The sequence below is a fragment of the Varanus komodoensis genome, unplaced genomic scaffold (genome assembly GCF_004798865.1).
Source record: "Varanus komodoensis strain SLA01 unplaced genomic scaffold, ASM479886v1 scaffold6_2, whole genome shotgun sequence".
Taxonomy (NCBI): Eukaryota; Metazoa; Chordata; class Lepidosauria; order Squamata; family Varanidae; genus Varanus; species Varanus komodoensis.
Genome location: NW_025336346.1, coordinates 746,903 through 759,841, shown reverse-complemented (window position 1 = coordinate 759,841; position 12,939 = coordinate 746,903). Strand labels below are relative to the sequence as shown.

General features: G+C 40.8%; 1 protein-coding gene across 5 annotated transcripts in view; it reads left to right on the top strand.

Moving 5' to 3' along the window:
• Nucleotides 1-12,939, top strand: part of RNF123 (ring finger protein 123) — a 116,671-nt gene that overhangs the window by 20,927 nt on the left and 82,805 nt on the right. For all 5 annotated transcript variants that reach the window (XM_044451498.1, XM_044451497.1, XM_044451500.1 and 2 more), the window contains exons 10-20: nt 981-1,106; nt 2,032-2,146; nt 3,441-3,545; nt 4,899-5,024; nt 5,143-5,235; nt 5,396-5,469; nt 9,303-9,420; nt 9,650-9,749; nt 10,175-10,236; nt 11,514-11,585; nt 12,747-12,867. In XM_044451498.1, the coding sequence (XP_044307433.1) occupies nt 981-1,106; nt 2,032-2,146; nt 3,441-3,545; nt 4,899-5,024; nt 5,143-5,235; nt 5,396-5,469; nt 9,303-9,420; nt 9,650-9,749; nt 10,175-10,236; nt 11,514-11,585; nt 12,747-12,867 (1,112 nt within the window). The remainder of the gene's footprint in view (nt 1-980; nt 1,107-2,031; nt 2,147-3,440; nt 3,546-4,898; nt 5,025-5,142; nt 5,236-5,395; nt 5,470-9,302; nt 9,421-9,649; nt 9,750-10,174; nt 10,237-11,513; nt 11,586-12,746; nt 12,868-12,939) is intronic.

Sequence of the window (12,939 nt, the reverse complement as noted above, 5' to 3'; positions counted from 1 at the left end):
TGTGAGGAAATAGTGAAGCTTAAACAATGATCTGAAGTAATAGCTTGTTGTGCAAAATTATACATTTAATTGGCAGGTATGGTAGAATGGTTTGATCTTCACTCACATGTGCTCCTACTCGTACTGAGAGGATAATGCACATTTGAGTCCCAGGGTGGCATTCTTAGACTAAATAGAATCTCAAACAAAATATAAAGAATTGATGACAAATTTGGTATCAGCAATAAGTTTAATAATATTAAGAAAGTGGAAAGTAAAATGTGACTATCAAATGAGTGATATAAAGAATTTTGGAATATAGATGTTAATGATAAGCTAACTTGTGATATTAAATTGAAAAAAAGACTTGGTAAGTAAAAATAATTTTGAAGTTGTTTGGGGACCATTTTTTAAATATGTTTTAGTAAAGAGAAAGGATTGTGCACTATTACAAGACTCAGTGCAGTTTTGGAAGGGGAGTGGGGCTACCTGAATTAATAAATTATTTTATACTAAGTATCATGTATCCTGGTGGAAAGTAGCACTGCTGTTAAAAATATTTTGTTTACCATCCCATCACAGACGTCTCAGGATGGTTCACAACAACAACGTTTTATTTTACTATTTTACAATACAAATAATTTTACTATTTCTATTGTTTTATATATATATGTAGATTATGAGTTTTGTTTTTATTGTGTGTGCCTTGTATGTATATATATTTTCAAAAAGTAAAAGAAGAATCTCAAACAAAGTTCCAACAATGCCAGTTAATATTTATCTAATTGTCATGCAGGACATGTTTTTGAAATTAAAATTCTGAGACATAGCAGTGGGTGAAGTCTATATAGGGAATCTGGTTGATAATTTAATGGAAAGAAGAAGCCACCAGGATATGACTGTTTCTGCCTTTGTGCTATGTCAGATGCATATATCATTTTTTCTAGAATTCTCTGATAAAATATATAACTATTTTGGGATTTCTTTCTCATTTTCTTCAGGAATGGTGTGTCTCTTGGGACAGCTTTTGATAACATCTCACGAGGTTCTGGCATGGCCTACTTCCCTGCCATCAGCCTGTCCTTCAAGGAATCTGTTGCTTTTAACTTTGGTAGCCGCCCACTCCGATATCCTTTGATAGTCATTTCAGCAAACTGTGGAATGATTGTAGTATTAACATCTAAAACATACCATTCCTTTCCCAGGGCCAGACCCATGTTCTACCTTTCTGGTGATCCACTGATGCTTACTGAAATAATACTGCCTAAGAAATGTGCTATATAAATATTACATATTTCATATATATACTGTAGAATCCTGGCAATCTAGTGAAGTGGGCTGATGGTGTTATCATAGGGTAAGCAGAGTAGAGTGGAGCTGAGGTTTGGACAGGGAAACTGAGCTGTCATGTTCTTATCTTCTATGTCATACCAGATTTCAAATTTAGTATCCTTGGTGTGATTGCGGTGTTTTGAGAAGGAAAAGGGAAATAATGGTCATATGGCCTTGTTTCAGGGCCATGCTGCTCAACTACCAATTTGGATAGTTTTACTGCCATTATGTATTTACCATTATTCTTTGGAAAGGAACAGTAATTCAAACTTCTTTGGTTGACACTTGTCAGTCATTCCTGATAGCTTAATTGAAGGTTTGATTCTTATTATTTCAGGCATGTTACACAGTTAAGACAAGAGCTGACACTAATGCACAGCAGCAGTTCTAACCTTATTGAAATACAATTAAGGCAAAGACTGGTAATTCAGAAAAAGAAGGAAGTTCAGTTGATGTGAACAGCCAGCACAATCCCTGAACTCTTTTTCTTTGGCAATCCACCTTCAGTGTATGCTGCGCTTGGAACATAATGCTGTGTGGTACAGAGACTGGGGGCTTCGAAAAAAAAGCAAATGAAGCATGCTTCCTGGAACACTGAAGTACTGGATGAAAGCAAAACTTGGCAGAAGAGGAAGGTGGGAGGTGGTTGTGGAAGCATTTGAAGGAGTAAATTGCATCCTAATGTGCACATGTGTATGTTATTTCTTAATAATGCCTAACATATCCAGTGGAGGGGTATCGACCCTTACAAGACAAACCAGCTACAGATCTGGTGAAAGCTCACAAGCTGTTGGGTTACCTGAAAAATGTTATTAATATTGGAATAGATGTTTCGGTAAGACCACATTTTCGGTATTCACTTTAATACTATCTTTGTTCAAAACTGTCCACATCTTGGGTTTATTAAGTTAGAAGTGTTATACTTCATGCATTTATAAGCTCTGAGATTTTCAGCCAAATCTCTCAGATCTTTTTTATAAAGAATGAACTAATAAAATACATTAAAAGCAAATCAACCATAACATTCCAGCGCAATATAAAAGGTCTGGGAAAAATGAAATAAACTTCTACCTGATGTTGAACAGGTGCCTTGTGAGACTTGCTCAAGGAGATGCCTTTGATATGTATAGCTCTGGAAATTAATATTGAACAATTTTATTCAAGTCTGCTTAGAAGTAAACCCCACTGAGTTGGTAGTTACTTCCGGGCAAGTGCGTATAGGATTAAAGCCTAAATTAGGGCATGAAGCCCAGTGGCCCCAGAACTGTGCAGCTATTTTCTTGAGTCTTTTATTAGGGCAGGAAATTCACCATAAGGTTTAGGGGGAGGGCTCACTGCTGGCAGCATAGTGGCTAGTGTGTTTCCTCCCTGCATCACCACCACAGACATTAGCAGCAACAGCAGAGCCCTTCTTTGTGTGGTCCAGCAGCCACTTTCTTTCTTCCCCCTCCCCCATTACCCTTCATGGTAGTCCACATTGTGAGGGATGGTGGTGGGTGCAGAAAATGGCAACTGACAATTGTGGCCAGAAAGAAGACCTCTGTGACCATTGCGAACAGTAAGCCATCCTGCAAACTGCGTAGCCTCACTGGTGGCACATGTCATGTCCCCCCCTTGCCAAAAAACTTCAGAGAAATGGCCTGGGGTTTTCTTACAGGGATTTGAATTTTACTCTTTCACACATGATTCAAGCTGGAAGTGCTAGTCTGAGAATTTTTTCTTGAGCTGTAGGAAAGGCATGTTCCATCACTGTGTTCTAATGAAGCTGAATCCAGGATGGAACTATGGTGAGAGGATCAGACTTGATTCTTAATGCTTGGGATCAACAAGGACAGGGAACCAATTCAAGCCCTACTTCAGTTGTGGCTCCAAATCACACCAGGAATTCTTGTAGTATGCACGTTTCCCTCCTCGGCCAGACACCCTCTGTCAGTGAATTTCTGTCTGTAAAAAAGTGCAAAACACCCTTCCTGCTGTCTTCCAGGTATGTAGGACTATAGCTCCCATAGTCCCCCAGCCAGCATATTAGAAACAAGTCCTGTGTGTTTAAGAAAAGGATTATGAAAAAGTACTCTTGCAAAAGTAGGCTCTGTTAAAAAATGTTTGTAATGCAAAGTTTTGTATTTCAGGATGGGAAGCTGGTTGAGAAAGACTCTTCCACCTGGCAACTCCAGGGGGAACCAACAGTGCTCATCACCTTGGCACATATTTTCAATCACTTTGCCCCTCTCATGGTGAGTTTCCTTAGTGTTCAACTTGTTGGTATTAATTTGGGAAACTTCCAGCTTCTCTATTGCATCATTACTTTCCCGGTTGCAGGAAGGCATACACATGTATTCTGTCGGTTAGTTTACAAATTTTGACCATGAGTTCTGTAAGGCACATAGAGCATAGCAAGCTGCCTTCTGCTGAAGCAAACCATTGATCCATCTAGCTCAAGATTGGCTGCTCTGCACTGACCTGCAGTAGTTCTCAGGATTTCAGAGGGGACTCTCTTCCAACCTTACTTGGAGATGCTGCAGATTGAATCTAAGCCCTTTTGTACGCAAATCACATGCTCTTTCCCTGAGCTATGATGGTGCTTTAATTGTAAATAAAAAATGAGCAAGAGCTCAGGATGAATGACAAATCAGATGAGAGTGGTAGGAATTCAATGGCTTTTCACAATTTGACCCTTAGGATTTATTAGTTCTGGAATTTGATTAATGCAATTTGAACAAATAAAATAGCTGAAATCGCATGGTTCTTGAGTTACTTGTGCTGAATTGACCAATTCGCACAAATCATCCAATTCTGTGCAAATTACATTACACTCATGGTAGTTTGGGGTACTTATTTGGGCAAATTACATTAGCAGCTTTAAAAAATGCGTAAGTTGTAGCTCATCTTAGAGACAGAAGTCTACAAACACCTTGACTTCCAAGGTGATTTATATTTTGTGCTAACTCTTATAGTTCCTGTATTTCAGAAGTTTGAGATGTGGTAGTAACATGATTCCACTAAAATTGATTTGTGTGTCAGGGTTTTGGATTTCAGTAACCCCCATTCTCAGTAATTTGAGTACTGGCACAAACCAATTACTTTTATCTGGGTCAAGAAGCAAGATTTTTGAGATTGCCCCTCCTTGTTCTAGTGTGTCTTCAGCCCTTTGTGTGCAAGTCATGGCATGCAGGCAAAGGATACAAATACAGGATTGACTTGTGGGTAAGTGCCTCCTGGCAGGGACGGTCTCCAGCTGCTGTTTCATTTGGCAAGCTGCAGCTTGTGCCTGCTCACCCACTGGCTTGTGAGGAAGCCATCTCATCATGTTTTCAATCCCTCCCTGCTGCTGCTCAGCAGCAGATTCATTTAGGAGGAGGGGCTACACTCTGGCACCATGCAGCAGCAAGTTTAATCCCTTTTTGTGAATAGATCTACCTGCAAAGATGCGAGGAATGTCCCTCCCAGCACATTCTTAGGAACATTGCAGGGGAAGCTGCAGCCTAGGTACTATTGTACTTGTATTTTGACAGGTCAGGATTCAGTCTACCAAAATGTGTTGATAACATTCTCTATACATCTGCTAATTTGAGAATTTCTTACTGCAGTGCAAAGTGTACTTGGTGGAAGATGTGCTTATGACCTTCCTCCTTAGCATCCTGGAAGGAGGGGGCGCTGTGGAAGCACACCCTCTTATTCAGCAGTTATTGGATCTCATGTGGCTTCTCATGGAAGTGAGTAGTTTTGAATTTCTTGGTAGGCTGCTCCCCTTTCTTCTAATGCTGGGTTTCCTTCCTTCTTGGGGACTAATTGGCACCAGCATCTCCTGGACAGTGTTTCTTTCCTCCTTAGGATTATGAAATACATGAATGCCTCAAACAGTTGCTGATGTCCCTGCTCAGGGCTTACCGCTTCTCTCCCATTGTTCCTGATCTAGGATTACAAGTAAGTATTGTTTTGTGAATACCCAATGGAAATTCTCTGAGGGAAATTACTCTGTTTGGCTAAAGCTTCACAAATGTTGTAAAGAATTTTAGATAAAACATCTTAAGAACAGTTGGTTGGAAGATATATCAATGGCCCTTTTAATTTCTTCTTTGTGCAGATTCACTACCTCCGTCTCACTATTGCTGTTCTGAAGCATGAGAAGTCCAGGAAGTACCTGCTGCAAAATGTCTTGTATCCACTTTTGTACCTATATGTGTTACACTCATCCAGTATTTTGATGATGTAAGCTCACTTAGACTGCCAAGAACTTCAGGTGTGTAGGCACTGCCAAATCATCACACTGTTAAAGGAAGTGAGGCCTTGCAGGTGAACGAGACTATCTGAAAAACTAATCCTTGGTTGTTGCCAGTTCTCAGTGGAGCCTTGATTTCTCTCCTTTCTCTACAACAGATGGTAGAAGGTAGCTGCAAACAGATTGGTGGGTCTAGGTCTGGAGCACTGGTAATTGAATGCAGCTTCAGTGTGAGGTGCATAAGGTCACACTTTGCTCATTATTGTCCTTGTTTCACCCTGCCTTTGCAAATTCAGTTTCTCCATTTTTAGGGGAACATTGGTCTCACACCTTATAATGGATATGGAGGGGCTGTCATTGGAAAATATTTTCTCTGTGCCTTATCCCAGCATTTCCTTGAATAACTGACATTGCAGATTAGAAAATTTCTCAGTTTCATTTTGCTACAGTCCCCTCTGCCCATTCCCACAAACTGCTGCATCGGCAGCTGCCAGCATGAACCGTTTAGCCTCCTCAGAATAACATAAGTCTAAAAGGGCTGACAGGGAGCAGTTGTGCCTTAATTACAGACTTCTGTCTCAATACAACTTCAGCCTCTGAGAATCCCAGAAGCTGGGCATGTAAGTCCTCTCTGTGGTTCTTCCCAGCAACTGAAAGCCAAAGGCATGCTGTCTTTGAACTGTAGGCTGCATGTGGCCGTCATGACAAGCAATAGATTCCATGGATTTGTTGAATCCTCAGTTTAAAGCCATTTAGTTTGGTGGCCATCACTGTATCTCATGGCAGTGAATTTCTTAGATTATGTTTGATGTGAAGGATTTCTTTTTGTTAGTCCTAAATTTCTTACAGGCTAGTCTTATTGGGTGACCCTGAGTCTTGGTATTATGAAAGAGGGTGAATCAGTTTACTCTGAACACTTTCTTCATGCAATGTATAATTTATAGAATTCTGTCATAGCCCCCAACCTAATCCATGATGCTTCTCCTATCTTATCATTTTGGTTGATCTTCTTCTGCATCTTTTCTAAAATTCTACATAGTATCTTAAGCTTGATCACAAACTAGATACGTATTGTCATTGTAATACCACATTTTTTTCCAGTTACTTTCCCAACAATTCTTAGCAATGGATTTGCACTTTTGCAAATTAAATTAAATCACTTTCAGTGACCTATCTGCAGTAACCTTAAGATACCTGTCCTGGTTAATAACAGTTGGTTTGGATGTCATCAGCATATTTTTATATTGCAGAGTGCCTCACGTTATGTACTTAAATTGAATTTAAATTCAGTTTGTGATTTTGTTGCCTGTACAATCAATGGGGATACTGACTGGCTTTGGACATGTTAAACCATGGTAGTTTATATATCATAGAGATTTAGCATGTTGTCTGAATCCAGTACTCTAGCCATGGATTCTGGTAGGGTTTAATAAACTTACCATGACTTATTCAGTTGTTCAAACCCAGACAACAAAATAAGCCTTATTTGAAGCAAAATACCAGAGAACCCTTTACAAGGGCAGGTGAGAGGCTTGCTGCTCAAGCCAAGAGTCTAGTCACCAATGGCTTTTCCCAGGCATCCTAAACAGCTAAAGCAGTATTTGGAGACAGCTCCCTGCCAGCAGCAGGGGTGGCACTTCAAAAAGCCTGGGGAAAGCCCATGCTAGGAGGTGGGCTTCTTCCTTTAAATCCCAAGCCTTGTACTCTCCCCATGGGAGGTTCCTCCAGGTTTTGCCACTTCCCAGGACGTTATCAATTCAGAGTAAATTGTAATACTGAGGGGATAGGTTTGACTCCCTAACAGCAGTACCCACCTCCATGAAACCCTGGGGGATCTTGCTTTGAAAAGGGATAGAACTGAGAGAGTGTCCTCCAAACACTCGTTTTGACAGGTTCTTGAGAGCTGCAGAAGAGTGGGGCAGACCTGTGCCTCTGTGTAAGTAACACATGGGCAAGTAAGGGCAGCTGAGAGTCACATAAGCATCCCTCAAAAACCCTGAGGAGTCTGCTGCAAAACATGGCTTCCTCATGCCCCCAAGCAGTTAACAAATGGTTAGCAGTGGACTACAAAGTTACAAATAGTGCACACACTGCATCCATGCAGACCTGTCTATGCCAAATTGCATCTTGTAGCCCACTGCTAATTATTTTTTCCAAATTTGTATTTTTAAAGGTAAGGGTTTAAGAAAGCTCTCTCTGCAGCAGGATTCTCAGGTTTTTGCAGATTATTCATGTGGCCCTGGGCTGTCCAAACTTTCCTAAGTATGTATAATACAGAAGCACTTTTTAAAAAAAAGTCTGACTACAGCCAGCACTAAATGACTTGCTGCTGCTGAGTAGATGTCTCTTGGTCTAGCAGTGTCCCCTGGTATACTGCAGGAGGACGTCATGCTGTGTCTGGTGGTCTGTCATGCACAGAAGAATTTAACACCATCCATGGTTAAAATTCCCAAGGGCGTTAACGTTATGTGAACCTGGCCATTCTTTTGAAATGTGGCCACCTTACCAAACCCATAACTCCAATTCATTTATGAATAGCAGCTGTTCCAGTGCAAATCTTTAGAGGAATCATCATCCTTTCCTCCACAGCAAGAACTGATTTACTCCTTTCTGTTGTTCAGTTAGTTACGAACCAGTAACAGCTTATTATGTTCACTCAGTTGCACAGAGAACCTGAAGAATACTAGTAGGCAGATTAGACCCAACCTTATATTGAAAACTATCTGGAAGTTTGAATCAATGGGAAGAAGATTGATTGAAAGAAGGACTGAGAAGATGTAGACACTCTATTAGAGCATGCTTATGCAATTTAACTCCATTTTTAAAACTGGACAGTAACAGTTTGTGATGGAGAAACCCCATTTTGCATGCATTTTAGCTTCTGATGGAGAAACTGCATTTTGCATGCAGTTTAAAGCAATCTATAGATTGTACAACAAGCTTTGTTAATTTGTCAGGCTGTTTGTCCATCTAGTCAAACGATGCCTATTCCAGCTGGCAGCATTTCTCTGGCAGAGATCTTTCACATGCCTGGTAAGTCAGGTTTTAACTAGAAGTTCCAGGGATTGAAACAAGAGCCTCCTGCATGCAATGTCTGCACTCTTCTGCTGAGCTTTGGTCGACATCGAGTTCTGATCTTACATTCAAAACCTCACTCCCAAGTTTCTGGGTCAGTCTTTCAGGAAACAGAGGACTGTCTTGCCCCAGTTTTCTCTTCCAGCACTTTATGCATTAAAACGCATATACCTGATATAAAGGCCTTGTTAAATGGCAATAGCTAAAGAATATCTCTGTTTAGACAGCTAAGTATTCTATTCTATCACAGTGTCATAATCACTACACCACTCAGAAGCATGTAACTTTTGTCTCACTTATATCACTCAGAACCATACAAGCTAAAACCAGTAGCAAGGTTGAGAACATATGTTGATCTCTCCTAACATGCTATGCAGGGGGAAGTGGGGTGAACAGCTACTTCAGTGCTCCCTTGAACGGTGCAGTGCTAAAAGTCAGTATAAAAAGTGCAAACATTCTTTATTTCATTCTTCAGCTACTTTTTCATGTCCCCCAAATATCCCATTGCAGCTTCCAAGTTTCTTAAGTTTCTTATGTTCTTAAGTGCCTTCTGGAGTTGAGCTGTTCTCAAGAAATCTAAATTTTCACAGGGTCCTGTGTGTGGAGTTATTTATAACCAAGTGCAGGGTGCTCTTTCTTACCTGAATGCTACAGATACTCGTAGATAACAGCTGTTGAGGCCCTTAACTCATTGCAGATTTGATGTACTCCGCTCAGTTGTGTTTTTTTACATCAAGAGTCCCCTGCGTGTGGAGGAGGCTGGTTTGCAGGAGCTGATTCCTACCACCTGGTGGCCAAACCGTTTTAACAAAGAGGTGAGGAACATGGTACCTGCTGCTGGTAGATTTAAGGAATGTCATAGCATATCTGCTGTGATGCCTGCCATGTCAAGGTGTATTCTACAGAATAAGTGATGCAAATATCCATTCATTTGACAGCTTTTGAGGACTGCATTCTTATATCAGCCATGCTGGCATTTATATTTCCCAGTCTCACTTGTCTGTCCTTTCCATGTTATTCTAACAACTTCATATTTCAACTCAGGGCAAAGAGAGTAAAGAAGTAAAGGAAGAGACTGCTGAAGAGAGACTGAGGAGACGAGCATATGAAAGAGGCTGCCAGCGGCTCAAGAAACGCATTGAAGGTGTGAAAGTGGGGTTGCGAAATGCAAAGTCTCATGGTTACTGTAGAGGGTAGCTTGAAGCCGTGTTGGACAGTGCTTATCTCCAGGGGCTTGATATTCTCCACAGTCTGGAGGACAATGTGCTTCTCACTGAGTGGGCATTGTGATCAACTGATGCACTGACACCCCTACTCCCAAATGTATAACTGATAATCTCACCCATCCTCCTTAGCTTAGTGCTAAGCTTTTCATTGATTAGGCTTTTAGCTTGTGTGATTTGGACCACTGTCCCAAGCAGCATTACTTCCCAGATGCAATGATCTGGGAAGACTGCCTTCTTCTTGAAAGCATCTGTTCGGTGCTTGGATATGATGAGTGCACTCCTTTTTAGCACTGTGGCTGCTGCCTGATGCTGTTTGTATAATGTTTGTGTTATTTATTCTTAGTGGTAGAAGAACTCCAAGTCCAGATACTGAAGTTGCTGTTAAACAATAAAGATCATGGAGGGGTAAGGGCAACTAACCTCACAGAGAATATATGTATTTAATCTGAACAGCTTGCTTTCTGTTCTTGAAATTTTTAGTTCTGTATTGGAACAGATGTTATTAAGTGCTGTGCCTGCATCTTTTCTTAAACCAAGGTCATTGTATAGTCATGCAATTCCAAGTTCATAGCCTGATATTTAATATACTGGGGATCAAAACACTATATGCTAGATACTGGCAGGCTTTGTTGCTGGAAGCTGCTTTTCACTTTTTAGGCAAATATAATATATTACTTCATTTTGAGAGATGCATCTCACTGGCCTACAATCCTCCTCAACTCACACAATTGACTATGCTGCCTAGGCTTGATGGGCATTACAGGCCGAAACACCTGGAAAACCACAAGTGCTTAATTGTGCTCTAAAGCAGCATTTCTAAATGTGGTGCCCTCCAGATGTTTCGGGCCACAGCTCCCATAAGCCCCAGCATAAGTCAGGCTTATGGACATTGCAGACTAAACATCTGGAGGGCATTGCATTAGAGAAGGAGCATGCTTCTAACAGTCAATCATGTCCACTGAGTATTATTATTAGTAGTATTTGTATTAGTATTATTAATTTCATTTCTATAATTGCATAGAAATAAGGGACTGCAGGTAGCGCAGTGGTGTAAACCGCTGTGCTGCTGGGCTGGTAGATCGAAAGGTCGCCGGTTCGAATCTGCACAACAGGGTGAGTTCCCGTTGCTCCGTCCCAGCTCCTGCCAACCTTGCAGTTTGAAAGCATGCAAATGCAAGTAGATAAAAAGGTACCACTTTGGTGGGCAGGTAACAGCATTCCGTGCACTTCGGTGTTTAGTCATGCCGGCCACATGACCACGGAGACTGTCTGTGGACAAACGCTGGCTCCCTTGGCCAGGAAATGGAGATGAGCACCGCCCCCTAGAGTCAGGCATGACTGGATGTAACGTCAAGGGGAAACCTTTATCTTTACCTTTTATAATTGCATAGCTGAAGCTCTGGGCAATTTTCAACCATCTGTAAAAACAAAACAATAAAATGCAATACCATTACATAAAAAAGCAAAATTATACAGTAAAAATGACCCTATAAAAAGGAAAACACCTGGGATAAAAAAAAGCCTGATGGAAAAGGTAGGGTAGAGCTGCTAACTTCTATCTAATGCCTTGCTAAATTGGCCATACTTTCATCTCTCTGGAAATTGATTGAGATTCAGTGTTACAGTTCTTTCACCTTGAATGAACTGAAGTGACTTTAAACACTGGTTGTTGCTTCTTTCAGGGAGGAGCTTCCAGATATATCTTTCTAAATAAGTTCCGCAAATTTCTTCAGGAAAACGCTAGTAACCGAGGGGTAAGTTAATAGCATTGTAATGATTTTGACCTAGTATTACACTTCCTGTTGGAGAAGCTGATAACACATTCTTTGTATCAGTGGTTGAAGAACTTGAACATGTTTGCAGCAGGGGTACATGATTTGTGCCTTCATTATCTGATTAACGTTTTCTTAAAATCTGTGCTGACAGATTTTACTCTCTAACATGTGTCCTGTGTGGCCATTTATTTTCTGTTGCAGATTAGTGTGCTTGGTGTCCCATCTGTCTGCGAAATTTTCACACATTGATTGTTTACTAAGGTGCCAATGGAGATTAATGGCCTACTTCTGAAGTAGGTTGAATCCATGGTAAACTATTTCTGTAGAAAGGACTTTCTGATTCAAGGACTTACAGTGCATTCTGGTTGCTTTTGTCCTTTGACAGACTGTCAGTTCTGTCTGGCAGTCTGGTCTTATTTTTGTTGTGTTCCCGCAGTCCCAGCTGGCTGCCTTCCTAGGACATTGGAGGCAGGGAAATAGTTATAGGAATTTCCCAGTGCTTTTGCTAAAGTTGCCTATGGCAGAGGAGCTACTGATCACGACTTCATTAAAAAGGCATCCATGGGGAATGTCGGTAGATAATACATTGATGGCAAATTCTTTAACAGATAGCTTGGTTTTGGAAGTGTCTGTCCGTAAAGTTCTCTTTCACAGAAATTAAAGTTTCCAATGCAAAACCAGGTGAACTTGCAGAAGCTACAGGAACTGGGGAATAGTGCATTTGAGCAAGATTTTTAGTGGTCAAAAGGCAGGACTTCATCATCCTGTAATTTGTTGCTCCCCCCAATTACTAGCAAAAGCATATATTATGTACAGTAACTGAAGATACATGAACTGGTGCACTTTGCATACTTATTAAAGATTGAAGTATTCAGCTTAGTTTGTCACATAATTTTGAATCTTTCGCAGGAGAGCATGCAAAGATGGCTTAAAGGTCCCTCACTAAGTGAAAGTGTCAGCTCAACAATATGGATTTTCTGTTCTTTCCTGATCAGTGGTGTTTTGTTGTTCATAAGCAGTTTTTTCTCAGTGTGGCAGGTCTGCTTATTGATGTTTGCCAGCTGTGAGCAAGGGTGTGCAAGAAGCTTAGCACAATTTCTCCAACTACTCTTAACAACAGAAGGTTTTTTTCCCCCTTAGAATCTGACCGTATTGTGTCCTCCGGAGTATATGGTATGTTTCTTGCACCGACTCATCTCAGCCTTGAGGCATTACTGGGATGAGCATAAGGTGAAGAATCCTTCAGCATTAAGCAGTGAAGGTAAGGTGCCTTCATGTTAGAAAAAACTATTTTCCGAAATGCCCAGACATGGACTTGAATCCAGATGTAGTC